At 56.2% G+C, this 17558-nt stretch overlaps 2 protein-coding genes across 6 annotated transcripts in view; both read left to right on the top strand.

Annotated features, from left to right (window-relative positions):
• Positions 1-1278: 1278 nt before the first annotated feature.
• Positions 1279-10760, top strand: LOC311530853 (uncharacterized protein). Of its 5 annotated transcripts, none has more exons than XM_084647807.1 (5): positions 1279-1510; positions 4974-5062; positions 5651-5777; positions 6339-6452; positions 6770-10760. In XM_084647807.1, exons 2-5 carry the CDS (start codon positions 5039-5041, stop codon positions 8101-8103), a joined length of 1599 nt encoding a protein of 532 aa, XP_084503933.1. In that variant the 5' UTR covers positions 1279-1510; positions 4974-5038; the 3' UTR covers positions 8104-10760. The 5 variants fall into 5 exon arrangements, with proteins under 5 accessions (XP_084503933.1, XP_084503937.1, XP_084503934.1 ...); XM_084647811.1 differs by having other exon boundaries at positions 6773-10760; XM_084647808.1 differs by lacking the exon at positions 1279-1510 and adding an exon at positions 2005-2139.
• A 3399-nt stretch (positions 10761-14159) lies between these two features.
• LOC311530789 (uncharacterized protein) overlaps positions 14160-17558 on the top strand; it is a 40025-nt gene continuing 36626 nt past the window's right edge. Inside the window, exons 1-2 of the mRNA XM_084647692.1 lie at positions 14160-14383; positions 14955-15081. Of these exons, the coding sequence (XP_084503818.1) occupies positions 14955-15081 (127 nt within the window). The 5' untranslated portion in view covers positions 14160-14383. The remainder of the gene's footprint in view (positions 14384-14954; positions 15082-17558) is intronic.

Genomic DNA, 17558 nt, shown 5'->3' on the forward strand with positions numbered 1-17558 from the left:
GAGGAGGGACACAGCAAGCAGTGGGAACCTCCAAGGGTGTGGAGGTGGAGTGGGCAAGAGGCAAGGAAGGACTCACAAGGCAGCACCTGGGCAGTGGGGGTTTCAGGGAGGGGAAGAGGCGGAGTGCACGTGGGATCACCACAGCCCAGGCGTCTGGTGGTGGCTAAGCCTGCTGCCCATGCTCAGACCAGAGCTGCTAAGTCTTCAGCTTTTCAAACTCTTCTAGGGCTTGGTGGGGAAAATGTTTTATCTGCAATGGAAATCCCCCCTGGCTGGCATTTCCCATTAGGGTTGCCAGGTGTCTGGTTTTTGACCAGAACGCCCAGTTGAAAAAGGACCCTGCCCGCTACAGTCAGCTCTGCCAACCAAGCCGGTAAAAGTCCGGTCGGCGGTGCTGCAGGGCTACAGCAGGCTCGTCCCTACCAGTCCTGGCACTGTGCTGTGCCCTGGAAGGGGCCAGCAGGTCCGGCTCCCAGGTGTGTGTGTGAGGGGGAGCATGAGGGTCTGTGCACTGCCCCTGCCATTGGCTGGGAGCGGGGGGGGGGGCAGTGCCTGTGGGTGAGAGTGCACAGTTGTGCCCCCCCCCCCGTAGGAGCCAAATCTGCTGACCACTTCTGGGGTGCAGCGCGGAGCCAGGATACAATGAGGGGGAAATGGGGACAATCCTGAGTGGGCAGAGCCATGGGGAGCTGCAGTCAGTGCCCACAGGGGGAGCCACTGGGAGATGGGCAGAGGGGATCCTTGGGAGGGGGGCAGACATGAAGGGGTTTAAAGACAGCCCAGGGCAGGTTCATGTGGACCAGCAAGTCAACCAGCAGAAGCCAGAGTCAAAGCTCTGACAGCTCCATGACCCGAGCCAGGGGAGCAGAGCTGGGAGCTCCGGCCCAGGTCTGGTGGCCACTGAGCCTGGTGTGGAGAGAAGAGACCAGCTCTGACCACCTGCTCCCTGTGCCAGTCTGTTACCAGAGCGGATCACACACAGAGTGTCCCCGGCTCCCGTCACCCCTGGATCCTCTGGAACAACCTGGAGTCTCCCTAGAAACCCCCCTTCTCCCCCGCCCCGGGCTCTGCTCGCCTCCTTTCTGTCCCCCCCGTGATCCTGTGGCTTCTGGGCAGGGCGTCTACATAGCCCTGGGAGAAGCTGGAGGAGCCCAGGGGAGGTGGGGCCCCAGGGGGCAGGGTCTGGGGCAGAGCGCTGCATCGCGGTGGGTTGATCGCTAGGACCCAGGAGCGGCTGGGGGGCGGCTCTGGGGGGAGCGATCGCGGGGCTCAGGCCCGGCCTAGGAAGTGACTCGCAGCCGCTGCGGGGACTCTGGCTCCCGGCGAGATCCCCGCGCCCCGGCGGCTGGTGCTGGGAGCCCGGAGCCCGGGCTGCAGCCGGGAGAGGGGAACCTCCAGCCGGGCCCTGCCCGCTGCTCCCCGGGAGCCTCTCCCAGGGCAGAGCCCCCAGCCCGGCCAGGGCCCCTTCCCGGCCCGGCCCCTGCCCCGGGGGGCCCCGCTCGGAGGGAAGGTAAGAGAGACCCGCCCCCCCCAGGGTCACCCCCGGGCTGCAGAGGGAGGAGGTGCAGGGGTATGTGTGGGCAGGCGGGGGGAACGGGATGGAGGGGGCAGGAGGCCGGTGATGGCGATGCAGGGGGCAGGGTGGGATGGGGGGCAGTGGTTGCTTGCACTGAAGGGAGGATGGGGCGATGCAGGGGAATCGGGAGGACCTATGGGGCTGAAGGGAAAGAGGCTGAAATAGAGGGAAGATGTGGGGGGGCACTGCGAGGGAAAGGGGGGGAGATGTGGGGAGACTGCCTGGGGAAGGGAGAGACAGAGGCAGGGAGAAGGCAGAGGGATGGGGAGAGATTCAAAGGCAACGCCTCCGCCCCACGAGGCACTGGGGATTTTTTTTTCTCCTGAAACTAGTCAAAGCAGTATTTGGGGTGATCAGGGGACTAACTCCGCAGGGCTCAGAAGCTACAAGGCGAATTTCCACTCCCCCTCCCCAATTTATTATTTTCAGACAAACCCGTGATTTTGGGAGGTGTGTCTCCTGAGTGTTCGGGGCTGCCCAGGGCCCTGGTCTGATTTCCGGGCAGGATTCAGATCTCCGCCACACCGGAGTCAGACCGGAGTCACTGCTGGCTCTGGCAGGGGGTGAGTGTGGATGGGCCAATGGGATCAGCCTCTGCCTGCCTGTCCCTGGGGGTTGCCGGGGCAGGACAGGGAGGCTCAGGCATGAGCTGCTGCCACCAGAGGGCTCCGGTTCTGGCTAAGGGAGAGGAGGAGGCGGCGGGTGTGTTTCTCTCCCTGCTCCTGTTATTACAGCCCTGGAGTTGAGCTCTCTGGGTCAGAAGCTGCTGCCTCCTCCATTTTGATCTGGGAGCCCTGACTGAGACGCTGCTTCTTATCCAGCAGAGTCTGAGCCTGGGAGAGACCTTCATCAAAGCCCCTTCCCTGCCCAGCCCCCGTGGGAACTTTCTCGGTGGCTGGACCCAGCCCCAGGGGCAGCCTCGGGCTCTGCTGACAGCCCCTGAGCTGGAGCCGGCAGGTGAGGGGAGAGACCCCCGGGGGACAGGGCTGGGGCCAGGCAGGACAGTGACTCTGCACAAAGGGCCCCTTTCAGGGACCTGCTGGTGAGTTTGTACCGGAGGGGGAGGGGCTCCACCTGTGCCTGCAGGTCCCAGCAGGGCCAGTGCAAGGATATTTTGCACCCTAGGTGAAACTTCCACCTTGTAGAGGCTGCTGCCGCCTGGCTCCCCCACCCCCACCCTGCACCGAGCAGCGCCCGGTTGCTGCTGCTCTCGGCGGGCCCCAGCTGAGCCTGGCCCCTTGCGTCTCCTCCACCGCGGCGCCCCCCGCCCGCGTCCTCCCGGGTGGCCACGGCGGCAGCAGCCGGGGAGCCTAAGAGGAGGAGTGGCCCCCGGGCAAGCGGGGGAGACTCCGAGGTGAAGAGGCTGCTTGACCCTGGCGCAGCGGCCCGAGCACTGGAGACTGACCGGGACCTGCCCCTAAGCAAGAGTGTAAAACGAAATGTTTGGGCGCCGCTTTTTGGCACCCCCAAATCTTGGTGCTCTAGGGAGCCGCCTAGTTCGCCTAGTGGTTACACTGGCCCTGGGTCCCAGAGCTGTTGCCCTCACACAGCCAGGTTCAAACCGATCAGTCTACTGAAGAGCAAATGGCCATGTAAATGGGGCAGAATCAGTTCTCCCAGATAGAGGGAAGGGGAGAGAGGGATGGTGATAGAAACAGAGAGTGACTGAAAGGGGCAGCAGGAGCAGTAAGTGGGGAGGGAGGTTCTCAGGTCCCAGCCCTGCCCGGATCCATTCCCTGCACCTCCTGGGCAGACTTCCACTCCTGGGAACAAGAGGAGGAGCTGGGAGAGGAAAAGCCAGGTCCTGTCTCTCTTGAATCACTGGGCTGCTCGGAGCCTGGGGGGATGTGCTGCCTTTGGGGACAGTGTCAGGGGGAATCCCCCAAACTGGCTCCTTTGATTCTGCTCTTTTTCTAGAATTCGCCTCAGGGATGCTTTTACTGAGAGAGTTTAAAAGTGCCCTGGTGGGTTTAGTTCTGCTGGGAGGGGCCTGGTCTGAGGAGTAATAAACTAACCAGTTGTCTTCCTAGCATGGCAGAGTCCAGAGTGTCTATCTGCAGGGAGATACTCCTGAGGGCATTATGCACCAAGAAATTAAAAGTTTTGTGCACAGTATTTTAAAATTCTGCAATTTTTGGGGGTCAAATAAATAAGGAAGCTCCAGCATGGGCATTAGGGAGCACAGGCCATTGGCTGCACAGAGGTGGGAGATCACTGTGCAGCTCCGCGCTTCCAGTACACGGACTCAGTGGTGAGGCTGCACCCAACCTTGACACAGCGCAAGGACTGGGCCTGCCCCAGAAACACCCCAGAGCCCTGCCCCCCATGCCAGGTGCACCAGGTGTGGGCAGGCAGGCTCAGCAAGGCAGGATCCCAGTGGGGAGGGTCTTGGTGTTGGAGGAATCCAGGTGTGGTTTGAGAGGGTCCTGTGTGGAGCAATCTGGGTGGCTCAGTGAGGGATCCATGTGAGGGGGGATCTGGATGCACAGGGGCTTGTTTGGGGTTTATGGGTGGAACGGTAATGGGACTCTGCAGGGGGGTCCAGGTGAAGGTGGTTAGGGCTCAGCAGGGTGGGGTCTGGGTGTGGGTGGGGGTTAGATCTCAGCAAGGAGGTCTGAATGTGTGGGCGATATAGAGCTCAGCCAGGGGGTCTGGGTGTGGGAGGCTTAATGGGGGCATCCAGATGCTGGGGAGTGGGGCTCAGTGTGGTTGCAATCCAGGTGCATCTAGTTGGGGGTAGGTAGGGTGGGGATCTGAGTGCGGGTGGCTCCTTGGGGTGGTCAAAGTGCAGGAGGAGTGGAGCTTGTCAGGCTGGGTGCGGAGGTGGGCGAGGCTCGGTGGAAGAGTCTGGCTGTGAGGGGGTCTGGATGCATGGGGATTGGGTGGATGCGGGACCAGCTCCCTGTACAGTCATCCCTTCCCCTGCAGCTGAGGAGCGATGGGTGCAGGAAGTGTGGGTGGGAGGGTGAGTTCGCAGAGCTTCCTACATCAGAGGAGAAATCTGGGGGTGCGTCTGACATGGCCTCAGGTGCCGTGCTGGAGAATAGGAAGTCCCGTCTTCTCCAGCCCAGCCAGGACTAACAGCTAAGCCCAACGCAGGGTAGGAGCCACCCTACCCGCCCCACAGTGATTTACCTCTCTGCCAGCTGCCCTGTGCACCAGAAACATACTGCTGGGGAGGGTCGCATGACTGCTTTTGTGGCTTCCCTTTGCTTCCCCATCAGAAAGTAATTTTTCTGCAGGGAAACAAAAATATACGGGGGACATAAATTCTGTGCATGCGCAGTTGCACAGAATTCCCCCAGGAGTAAGGGAGAGAGCCTGTGGGGGAATTGGGGTTTGAAATGGACTCAAGCCCTTTCTGTAACCTCCCCAATCTCCCCTCTCACCCTGACAGGCTGAAGAATCACATCCAGGTTTCAGTCCAGATCGGCCTGTATTCCCACAGGAGAGAGAAGGGAAATGGCTGTGTTGGAGCCAGATCAGGTAGGAGATTTTCAGGGAGCTGAAGGGAGGGTTGTTGTGGAGGGGGAGGGGCAGGAAACACACAGTGTGAGGCAGGGAGGGAGGGGATAGGGTGTGATAAACCTGCTGGGACAGGTTCACCCTGGGCCTGATTTTCCAAACCGGCCCATTGTGGGGGTGGGGACACCCCCCCCCCATTTCTGAACCAGGAAACCCCCCCCAGAGCAGGGCTGGGAAAACTGAACAGAGTCCCAGTGCTGGACCCTGAACCCATTAGCCAGAGGCTACTGTGAAATACAAAGGGAAGCTGTCAGGATTCCTGTCCCCCGCTCAGAGCTCTGCTTCCTGTATCAACCTCTGGCTTAGCAGGTGGATGGTAAATGAGAAGACCCTGCCCTCCTCCATCTGCTGGAAGGGACAAGGAGCTCTCAGTTTCTCCCCACCCCCTGAAGCCACCTGGCTGCTCTGAGCACGGTTGGGGTGGGATTCTGCCACTGTTGTCCTCCCAGAGCTTCCGAGATGTTGCTTTTTTCTTCTTCCTTTCCTGTGTGACTAGTGGGATTGCAGCTGGGGCAGCAGGTTCTGAGTGGGGGACTCTTGTTGTTTCAGATGCCGGTGACCTTCGAGGAGGTGGCTGTGTATTTCACTGAGGGGCAGGGGGCTCTGCTGGACCCCGGTCAGAGAACCCTCTACAGGGACGTCATGCAGGAGAACTACGAGACGGTGACCTTCCTGGGTAAGAGATTCCCGTCCCCTCAGTTATTAGAAAGTTTTGGGCCTGCATTTCTGACTCTGGTCAGGTTCTTCCCTGGTCAGTTAGATTGGAGGGGTATGGGTTCCATAATGCGCAGCTTCTGTGTGAGAGAGACTTGCATCTCCAAACCCCCTTCAATGGGACCAGGATGCCAAAACCTAATGGACGTGCTAAACCATCCACACCCATCCCCCAGCTTTCAAGGGGATAGAAACTGTGTATTGTCCTGTCTGTATTGTTTCTCGGTTGCACACACAATCCCTGGTCACCTCCCTTCTTGGGAATAATTCCAGCCATGGGGAGGGCTCTGGGCTCTGTAGGGGTTTAACTCCTGGGAACTCCTAGTGAGGGCGTAATAATTCTCCCCACCTCCTCAGACATCTGCCTCTCCCAAGGGGGCTCATCTATGTTCCCATCCCCTTGGATTCCAAATTTTCTCAGCACAGCATGGGAACAGGTTCAATTCATAGAATGCCCTTTGTGACAGACACTCTCCCAATCCTCCATGCACCCTGATCTGGGCTGATTTCACCCCCTGTGCAGGATTTCCCATTCCCAAACCTGACCTGATTGCCCGGCTGGAACGAGGGGAAGAGCCGTGGATCCCCGATCTCCAGGCCTGTGAGAAAAGAGAGATACCAAGAGGCACTCACACAGGTGAGGACTCAGTGAAACTGACAGCGAAATGATCTGGCGAGTGAAGGAAAAAGTTGATAAACCCAAAAATGTGCTATGAGCGAGCGCCCTTAGTTCTGCCTCGTCTCAGCCAAGGCAGGGCTGTAGTCGGCAGATATCGCTCACGGCTTTCCGCCCGTCCTGTTAGCTGCAGGAGTTTCCTTCCCAACTTTCCTTCCCTGTGAGTGTTTGGGTGGGAAGTAGAGGTAGAATCCAATTGCTCAGTCTTTACGGCGTTAGCGTGTTGGGTTTTTCCTTTGAGCTATTCCTCTTTCTCCTGGAGTGTCTGTCTCTCCCAGCAGGTGATGAGGAGGGGAATCATCATGAGCACGTTCCTGGGGAAGTGAAATCACAGGGGACCTTTGTGGGAAGAGCTGAAGGGAATTTATCCCAGTGCTTGGAAGAGGGAGAAGCCTGGGGAAATTGGCACAGGTCAGAGAGGCTGCTGGAAAACCATGCGAAGAAGAAAGTGGATGAATCTATTATATATGGGGGAGGAGAAAAGGATCCCATAGCCCAGCAGAGAAATCCCCAGGAAGAGAAACCCTACCACTGCCTCCAGTGTGGGGAACAATTCATTCTGAGATCACACCTTGTTACACATCAAACAATCCATACTGGAGAGAAACCCCATAAGTGCCTGGACTGCGGGAAAAGTTTTAGCCGTAGCTCACACCTCATTGGACATTGGAGGACCCACACAGGGGAGCGACCCTATAAATGCCTCGACTGTGGGAAAAGTTTCATTGAGAGCTCACACCTTATTAGACATCAGAGGATTCATACTGGAGATAAACCACATCAGTGCCTGCACTGTGGGAAAAGTTTCATTCAGAAAACAGACCTTATATCACATCAGACAATCCACACAGGAGAGAAGCCCTATAAATGTTTGGACTGTGGGAAAAGCTTCAATAACCGCTCAAACCTTACTAAACATCGGCAAATCCACACAAGAGAGAGACCCTATAAATGCCTGGACTGTGGGGAAAGTTTCAGCCACAAATCAGACCTTACTGAACACTGGAGAATCCAGATGGGAGAAAGACCCTATAAATGCCTTGATTGTGGGAAAAGTTTCACACAGAGATCAGGTCTTGTTACACATCAGAGAATCCACACAGGCGAGAAACCCTATAAGTGCTTGGACTGTGGAAAAAGTTTCACACACAGATCAGCCCGTAATAGACATCAGACAATCCACACAGGAGAGAGACCCCATGAGTGCTTGGAGTGTGGGAAAAATTTCAGACGGAGATCAGCCCTTATTACACATCAGGCAACCCACACAGGTGAGAGACCCCATAAATGCTTGGACTGTGGGAAAAGTTTCCCACACAGATCATCTCTTATTAGACACCAGGCGAGTCACACGGGAAAAAGACCTTATAAATGCCTTGACTGTGGGAAAAGTTTCATGCACAGATCAAACCTTATCTTACATCAGAGAATCCACACAGGCTATAAACCTCATGAATGCCTTGCTTGTGGGAAAAGCTTCAGTAAGAGCTCAAACCTCACTAAACATCGGAGAACCCACAAGGGTGAGAGCAACGCTACGAATAGCTTGACTGTGGGAAAAGATTCAATCCAAGCTCACGCTTCAGCGATCCACACAACAGTGGGACCTTGAATGTTGGGGAAGCTTCATTTGGTGCTTCCATGGTATCAGGCATCCGCAAATCCGCACAGGGAAGAAACTTCTGAGATGTTCTCAGTGTGGAAAATGCTCCAAGTGGAGCTAACACCATGTTGGACATCAGAGATTCCTCCACACAGCCGGGAAATTCTCTGAATGCTCTGACTGGGGCTGGCCACAGTGACAAACCCATTTCCTCATTCCCACACACATCAGGGGTATTTGCCTCCCAAGTATCTAGCTGCGCATCCCTGGGGTAAGGATCCAGCAGCAGCCGAGCAACAGCTGGTCAGTGACCCTCTGGCTCTGCCTGGTCTAAGCAAACCCCAGGCAGAGAAGAAGCCACGATCAGCCCCTCCTCCCTGCTGCAGCTCTGGCTGCTGAGCTGATGGGCCAAAGGTGGGGGAAGGAAGAGAGAGAGAGAGAGAAACTCCTCCAGATGGTCCCTCTGCCTGGCTGAAGTTCCCTTCTAGAAACAAGAAAATTACTACAAAAATAGTAAAATCCTATGTACAAGAATAAAACACAGTCTTCCTGGAAAGTTTGGACAGCACAGCGCTAAGTATGAGAAGACCGCAGAAGCTCTGACTCGGACCCTGTGGGGTGAGAAGGAACTGACGATGCGGTCAGTCTGTCCCGCCCCTTATCGCCTGGGGTGGACCCACGAGGTGGTACAAGGGCACGTGCGTGGACCAGTGGACACTCCTACTTTGAAAAGCTCCAGCTCCGGGCCCAGAGTATGTGCATAATCCTCCTGGAGTACAATAGGGACCATCACTCGAAGAGGAAAGACTAGGCTAGGGCACATGTTCACTGTAGACACTTGTCCCCACCCCCCATCTTCCACCAGGCCTTGGGCTGGGCTGCCCCACTTACCTGGGCTGTTCCATGCAGGGGGAGTGTCCCTGGGGGCTGGTAACTCCTCCCCTCCCCAGGGCGCTGGGATTAAAGGTTAAGGGACGAGGAGGTATTTTGGAAGGAAACTAGACATTGAAAGGTTGAGGCTGGTGGAGCTGGGTGCTGGGCTATCGAGTGTTTGGGGATCATGGGATAAGAGGCGAGGAAGAGCACAGGGGTAGAGAGGTGCTGCCTCTCCTCACTCACCCCCTCTGCCCCTTCTCCCTGCCCTGTCTGCATTCAGACAGCAGCACTGGGAGGGACTGATTTTCACAGCCTTTTGTGGGAGGCCTGGAGATCCCACCTGTGTAGCATCAGCCTCGGAGGTTCTCTCTGTGGTCGGAAGTGCGGTTGGGATTAGCCAGCACATCTCTGTGACCCTCCACCAGATTCCTCCGGGGCTACGAGGGCGAGAGAGGTGACAGGACCCGGGCTGGGTCTGGGGAGAGGCACCCTGAGACAGGGCCAAGCCACCGCAGCTGGGTCCGGGCCAGGTTCAGGTCCGGGCCAGGCTGCAGTGGCTGGGTCCTGGCTACGCCCTGCCGCCGCAGCCGGCATTGGGCCGGGGTAGGGATGCCCTGGCCACGGCATAGCTGGGGCCGAGGGGCCACCCCAACAGGTCTGGGCTGTGGTATAGTTGGGGCCGAGGGAGGGCACCACGGCAGGTCCCCCGGCGGGTTCCCTGAGCACCTGTGCAGAGCGAAATAGGCTGTTTTTTAGTTTCTGTGCTATTTCAGGGTGATGGGGTGAGCCCAAGAGATTCCCTCCTTCCCCCAGCACCGTCACCTTCCACTCTCCACACAGCAGCCTCTGTCCCAGCAATAGAGAGTTTTATCCTGTCCCCGTTCTACCCCTCCACCTCCTAAGGTGTCACTTACCACCGTGTCTCTGGCTCTCCATGACGGAAAGTGTCCGAATCCAAATGAATCTGAAGGCACGTTTTGACCTTTCTAATCTTATAGCCTGGTTTCCGTCTCTTGGTAAAATTGCTCCCAGTTGTTGTCTGGGCTAGTCCAGATCATTTTTAGGTGGGAAGCTGCTTTGTTTTTATTATGATAACCCCTAAAACTTGTGTAACTAACATGACCAAATAATGAGGCAAGAAGTAAAGCAGGTTTAGCCACCTTAGAAGAAAATGGGTAAATATATTGTCCTGATTTTGAATCTGAAGATTCTCTGAGATTTCACTTTATGAACATGCTTTATAGCCCACCCTGTATTGTGGGTTTTTCTCTCTTCCCGACCACCGTTTGGTCACACATTTTGATATTAGTTTAGCTTGACAAGATGTAGCTCAGATTTATTGAGGAAATCACAACACAAATGGTCCTTTGCCAGAATAGTCCTTTTTAATTGTATTTTGACCTTTTTCTACCCTTTGTCATGGGATTTTTGTGCTGTTAGAACAATGACAGTTATCCATATCTGCACAAACACTGAGAGTGAGCACTAGATTTACACTCGGAGGCAGAGACTGAAACAGGGAATGAAGATACTGCCTGATCCCCGCAGAGATGTGAGATACTGTCAGGGAGAAGGCAGGGAGAACAGAGCTGGGAAATGGCTGGCTTTCCTCCTAAAAGTCAGATGGCTGAGGCTGAGAACTGTGAACTCGCTGCATCAGAGCCAGAGAGAGACTAGACGTAGCCTGAGTGTTGTGTGAAGCTGTCCCTGAAATCTAAATGGCTCTTGTCTTACACAGTGTTTCTTTTGTCTTTGTTTTGTTCTTCTAATAAAGTTCTGTTTTTTAAGAATCTGATTGCGTTCTTATGGTCCTAAGAAACCCAAGCTGGTCTGTGCTCAACTTGTTTATTCTCAAGCCTCCCCAGGAAAGGGGGTGTAAGGGCTTGGGGGGATAACTGGGGGAAGAGGAACTCCAAGTGGTCCTTTTCCCTGGTTCTTTGTTAAAGCACTTGGTGGTGGCAGCGTTTTACCTAATCCAAGGGCAAAGACTTTGTGCCTCGGGGAAGTTTTAACCTAAGCTAGTAGAAATAAGCTTAGGGGGTCTTTCATGTGGGTCCCTACACCTGTACCCTAGAGTTCAGAGTGGGGAAGGAAACTTGACAGCTCTGAACGACACCCCAAGAAAAATGATGGGGGAGGGGGCAGCGTCTCCCTATTGCTGAGATGCCAAGGTAGGATGCAGGCAAGAAGGGAGCCGGGGATGTCAACTGACCTGGGCAGCCTTGAAGCCAGACCGACCCCCATCACTGAGGCCAGAGGGAGATGAGGAGCCTGAGAGCCCTGCTGGTCACCCCCTTCCCATCTGCCACAGTGTCCTGAGTGGGGATGACAGAGATTGTCTCTGCCCCAATCACCCCACACTCATCCCTCTGACCTGAGCTCTTTGGATTCCCTGCTCTCAGGGTATTTCCTTTTGTGACAGGCTCCCAGAATCCCTCATGGCTTCTCAGCACTTTTCTCCCAATGTGTAGATGTTGCTCTGTTGCCGGTCCGTGGGGGAATTGGGTGGAGCAACGGGCTGGGACTGAACTGAGCTGGACTAGGGGTGGGGAAAGGAGTCTGCCTTTTGCTTGTCTGTTTAAATAATAAAGTAGAGTTTAGTCACCTCTCCCAGTGTCCTTTGTGTTGCATGAAATGGCTGCCAACTGCAGAGGTAAGGTGAAAGGTTAAAGCAATCCAGACGTGGTCTGGAATGGAAATGCACAGTGAGGTCACCCAATCAACCTCACCCCTGCCCTGTCACAGGCTCCTCAAACTTCCCTTAGAGATAAAACTCTCTGAAATCTCGTGTCCCTCTCCCTGACCCCAGTACAAATCAGGACCAGTCTGACTGGGTCATGGGGCTCATCCTCCACTCCCCCCTGTCGCTAGTCAGGAGTAATCCCACTGGAGTCACGTGACTTGTCTACACCAGTGTGAGGTTGTTGTGAGAAGAGAATCAGACCATTGGCCTTTAGGTCTATTTGCAGGAGACAGACTCACACGTTGTGCTAAAGCGATTCTGATCGCTGAGCTGGGTTTCCCAAACCCGTGTTCTCTCAGCCTTACCACCGGTGTTCCCTCTAATTTTTCCCACCCATGTGCAGAATGAATTTTGTTATGTGCACCTATATGGAGGTGATGTGTGACACATTACCTTCATATCAGTGCACATAAAAAAATGCAATCTGGTGGTGGGGGTGGGGCCAAAGATTTCAGTGTGGGGGAGGGGCTCAGGGCTGGGGCAGAGGGTTGGGGTGCGGGGGTGTGAGGTCTCCAGCTGGGGGTGCAGGCTCTGGGGTGGGGCCGGGGTTGAGGGCCTCCGGGCTGAGGCAGAGGGTTGGGTGGGGTGGAGGGCTCCGGCTGGGGGTATGGGCTTGGGTGGGGCTGGGGATGTGGGGTTTGGGATGCAGGAGAGTGCTCCGGGGCTACATCAGGGATAGAGGACTCCCCCCAGCTCTGTCTCCTCACAGCAGTACCTGGGCTTGTGTGGGAGAGGCGCTTCTCCTTGCTGCGGCAGCTCTGGGGCTGGAGCCACAGGATAGGCTCCCCACACCTGGCCCCCGCAGGTCCAGGCTGGGGCTAGGTTCAGGGAGGGGCGTCCCGACCGTGGCTAGGTCTGGGCCAGGCCAACATGGCTGGGTCTAGGCTGGGCTACCCCGGCCGCAACTGGCTTTAGGCCGGGCTGCCCCAGCCCTGGCTGGCTCCAAGCCGGGCCATCTGGGTTCCGTTTGCACTGCCCCAGCTGAGGCTGGCTCCAGGCTGAGCCGCCTGGGTTCGGGCTTGGCTGGGCCACACTGCCGTGGCTGGGTCCAGGCCGGGCCACCGCAGCTGTGTTGAGGCTGCGGCTGGCTCTGGGCCGGGCCGCCCTGGCCGTGGCTGGCCCTGGGCCAGGCCCCCCCCCAGCTGGTTCCAGGCCACGCCCTGGCCGTGGCTGGCCACCTGGGTCCAGGCCGGGCCACCAAGGTTCATGGCTGGACCATGCTGCCCAGGTTCGGGGCTGGGCCAGGCTGCCACAGCTGGGGCTGGGCCAGGGTAGGTGCAGCACTGATAATGAGAAGAAAAGGAGAAAAAATCCAAGAAGATTTACACAAATTGGCAACAGGAAAAAAGCAAAATCAGAAAGGTTTCCTACCAAGTGGGTATTTAAAGGAAAAATAAGTGATCTTTATGCAGAGATTATATTAGTAATCCTTCAACAGAGAGAAAGTGATCAACATCTGGGAGGGTGCAGTAAAATTCAGTCAGGGATAAAGGGGAACAGGTGTACCACAGTCAGGGCCGTCCTTAGGCATACGCAGCAGACATAGCTGCGTAGGGCACCATGAAATTTGGGGCCCCAACTGCCAAACTGCTCAATATCAGGACAGTCCCAATTTTATCGGGACATCTTGGGCCATAGGCGTGGGAACTTAATGGTTCAGGGGGTGCTGCAGCACCCTCAGGTTTTAGCCAAGGCATCACTGCTGGATCCCCGCTTCCTGTTTCCTGGCCTGCCGGCACCCCACTGCCAGCCCACCAGTGCAAGGCTCCCAGCTGCTGGCCCCCCTCTCCTGGGTCCCCTCTGCCAACTTGGGGAGGGGGGGCGGACAGGGGTAAGGGCACTGACTTTCAGCACCCCCACTATTCAAAGTGTTCCCTCAACACTGGCTGGGGCTCTGAAGTGCCAAGCCCAAGAGGTGCCGGGGCTCTGAAGTGCCAGGCCCAGAGGTAAGGGGGCTATGAACTGCCCAGCCTAGAGGTGCTGTCTGGGGCCCACCCCTGGGAAGCCCTGGTACAAATTAAGCACTGGAAAAACGACATTCCTATGTCTAGGGTGAGGTGTCACACAGAGTCAGTGTCCCCGGGAAATGTGTCTCCTGCTGCTAGGGCTCTGGGCAGCCTCTCTAGGACCAGGACCTCTCACCCCCTCGTGCTTGAGGATATTGGGGACCCTCTGGAACAATCCCCAATTTCCATTAGAAACGCCCCTTCTCCCCCCTCCCTGGGGTCTGGATGGATCCCTTCTGTCCAGTCACTAGCAGGGTGGCTTCTATGCACGATGCCCCCTTAGTACGGGGAAAAGCTGCCGGAGCCCAGGGTAGGTTGGGCCTCAAGGGGGCAGGCTCTGGGGCAGAGCGCTGCAGCGCGGTGGGTTGATCCCTAGGACCCAGGAGCGGCTGGGGGGCGGCTCTGTGGGGAGGATCGCGGGGCTCAGGCCCGGCCGCAGGAAGTGACTCGCAGCCGCTGCGGGGACTCTGGCTCCCGGCGAGATCCCCGCGTCCCGGCGGCTGGTGCTGGGAGCCCGGAGCCCGGGCTGCAGCCGGGAGAGGGGAACCTCCAGCCGGGCCCTGCCCGCTGCTCCCCGGGAGCCTCTCCCAGGGCAGAGCCCCCAGCCCGGCCAGGGCCCCTTCCCGGCCCGGCCCCTTCCCCGGGGGCCCCGCTCGGAGGGAAGGTAAGAGAGACCCGCCCCCCTCCCGTCACCCCCGGGCTGCTCCCCGCGGAGCCGGCTGCGATTCCCTGCCCCGGGCCCGGGAAAGCTGCCGCCAGCCCCCGGCGTGTGCGGGGCGGGGGGAACCAGCCCGCGCCTGCAGAACAGGCCCATTGGCACGGCTGGGGGGCGGGGGGGATTCCCCCTTTTCTGAAGCAGGAAACACCCCCCCGGGCAGGGCTGGGAAAACGGACCAGACTCCCAGTGCTGGAGCCTGACCCCACTGGCCAGAGGCTGCTGTGAAGTAGGAAGGGAAGCTGTCGGGATTCCTGTCCCTGTCCCCGGCTCGGAGCTCTGCTTCCCGTCTCAGCCTGTGGCTGGCAGGCGGGTGGGAAATGAGAAGACCCTGCCCCGCTCCGTGTGCTGGGGGGGACAAGGAGCTCTCACCTTCTCCCACCCCCTGAAGCCTCCTGGCTGCTCTGAGCAGGGTGTGTGTCTGTGGGGGGGATTCTGCTTTTCTGGGTCTCCTGCCCCATGACTAGTGGGATTGTGGCTGGGGCAGCAGATGCTGAGCGGGGGACTCTTGTTGTTCCAGATGCCGGTGACCTTCGAGGAGGTGGCTGTGTATTTCACCCGGGGGCAGGGGGCTCTGCTGGACCCTGCTCAGAGAGCCCTCTACAGGGACGTCATGCAGGAGAATTACCAGACGGTGACCTCGCTGGGTAAGGGATTCCTGTGTCCTCAGCTATTATAAGCCGTAGGGTCTGCGTGTCTGACTCTGCTCAGTTGGATTAGGAAGGAATGGGTCTCAAAGTGAAGTGCTTCTCAACCAGGGCCCCTGTGGGGCCGCGACCAGGTTTCAGGGGGGCCGCCATGCAGGGCCAGAGTTAGATTTGTGGGGCCCAGGGCACAAAGTGGGAGCCCCATTGCATGGGGATGGAGCTAAAGCCTGAACAACTGAGCTTTGCGGGGTTCACCGGTCCTCTTGGGACAAGCTCCATCCATGGGGAGGGCTTTTGGTGCTGCAGGCTCAGGGATGCTGGGACAATTTGTGCAGTGGGGGGCTGAGAGCCATTGAACCAAACTGTAAACTCTGGATAGAATGGAAACCACTTCAAGCCAGGAGGTGCAGCAGCTCCCCTAGCACCACTAGATCCAGCACCGATGTGCTGGTTTGGAAATAGGCAGGAGTTTAACACCAGAGCTGCATGTGCCAGAAAGTCCGCCAGAGCTCATCTACCCTGAGAACTCCTAGTGAGTGCGTGAGAACTCTCCCCCACCCCACATGCCTGCTCCTTCGAAAGGGTCGGAGTTACCACAGTCCCATCTAGGCTCAGCTTAAACTCAGGGAATGTTCCTTCTGACAAATACTCTACCAATGCTCCATGCGCCCTGAGCTTCCCTGATTTCACCCCCTGTGCAGGATTCCCCATTCCCAAACCTGACCTGATCGCCCGGCTGGAACGAGGGGAAGAGCTGTGGGTCCCGGATCTCCAGGCTGGTGAGGAAAGGGAGAGTCTGAGAGGCACCCGCACAGGTGAGGAGTCAGGGAAACTGAGACAGAAACATCCGATGAGAGAAGGAAAAAGCTGGGATTCCTGAAATGTGCCATGAGCAAAAGCTCCCAGTTCTGCCCCATCTCACCCAGGTCAGGGCTGCAGTCAGCCCGTGTCATATTATGAAGGCAAATATCAGTCACGGCTTCCCACCTATCCTGTTAGCTGTTGGGAATTTCCTCCCTGACTTTCCTTCCCTGGGAGTGTTTGGGTGGGATGTGGAGGCAGAATCCAGTGTCTCCATCTCCCCAACAGTCACTGTGTTGTGTTTTCCCTCTTTGCTATTCCCCTTTCCGTCCCTTCTCCCCGGCACAGGCAGTGACTCCTGTCTGGGTTCTCTCTCTCCCAGCAGGTGATAGGACAGTGAGTGAGAACAAGGAGCAGAATCAGCAGGAGGAAGGTTCTGGGAAAGTGGAATCGCAGGAGATGGTTTTGAGAAGAGCTGAAGGGAATTTTTCCCAGTGCTTGGAACAAGGAAATGCCTGGGGAGATCGACACAGATCACCGATTCAGCTGGGAAACTATCCTGGGAAGAAACTTGATGAATCCATTGACCGTGGTGGAGGATGCAAGGATCCCAAGGAAACCACAGTCCAGCAGAAAAGTCACAGTGAAGAGAAACCTTACAAATGCCTTGACTGTGGGAAAAGTTTCCGTTTCAGTGCAAGCCTTATTAAACATTGGAGAACCCACACAGGAGAGAAGTCCTATAAATGCCTAGACTGTGGGAAAAGCTTCAGTGAGAAGTCAAACTTTATTATGCACCAGAGACTGCACATAGGAGAGAGACCCTATAAATGCCTGGAGTGCGGAAAAAGATTTAGTCAGAGATCACCGCTTATGGCGCATCACAGATCCCACACAGGAGAGAAGCCCTATAAATGCTTAGACTGTGGGAAAAGCTTCAGTAAGAAGCCATGTCTTATTATACACCAGAGAATGCACACAGGAGAGAGACCATATAAATGCCTTGAGTGTGGGAAAAGTTTTAGTCAGAGTTCACACCTTACTGCACATCGGACACTGCACACAGGAGAGAGACCCTATAGATGCCGTGAGTGTGGAAAAAGTTTTAGCAAAAGTTCGTCCCTTATTCAACATGGGAGAATCCACACAGGAGAAAGACCATATAAATGCCTTGAGTGTGGGAAAGGTTTTATCGAAAGTTCATCGCTTACTAAACATGGGAGAATCCACACAGGAGAAAGACCTTATAAATGCCTTGAGTGTGGGAAAAGTTTCAATTTGAAATCAGCCCTTAATATACATCAGAAAACCCACACAGGTGAGAAACCCCATAAATGCTTGGACTGTGGGAAAACTTTCAGTCAGCGCTCACACCTTAATAAACATAGGAAAATCCACACAGGAGAGAGACCATATAAATGCCTTCAGTGTGGTAAAAGTTTCATTCAGCACTCAAACTTTATTAGACATCCATGTCTGAACACAAGAGAGAGACGCTATAAATGCCTTCAGTGTGAGAAAGATTTCAATGCGCGATCGGACCTTATTAAACATGAGAGAACCCACACCGGAGAGAAACCGTATAAATGCTTGGACTGTGGGAAAACTTTTGGTCAGAGCTCATACCTTATTAAACATAGGAGAATCCACACAGGAGAGAGACCATATAAATGCTT

This window comes from Lepidochelys olivacea, assembly GCF_965140295.1.
Source record: "Lepidochelys olivacea isolate rLepOli2 genome assembly, chromosome: 14".
NCBI lineage: Eukaryota > Metazoa > Chordata > Testudines > Cheloniidae > Lepidochelys > Lepidochelys olivacea.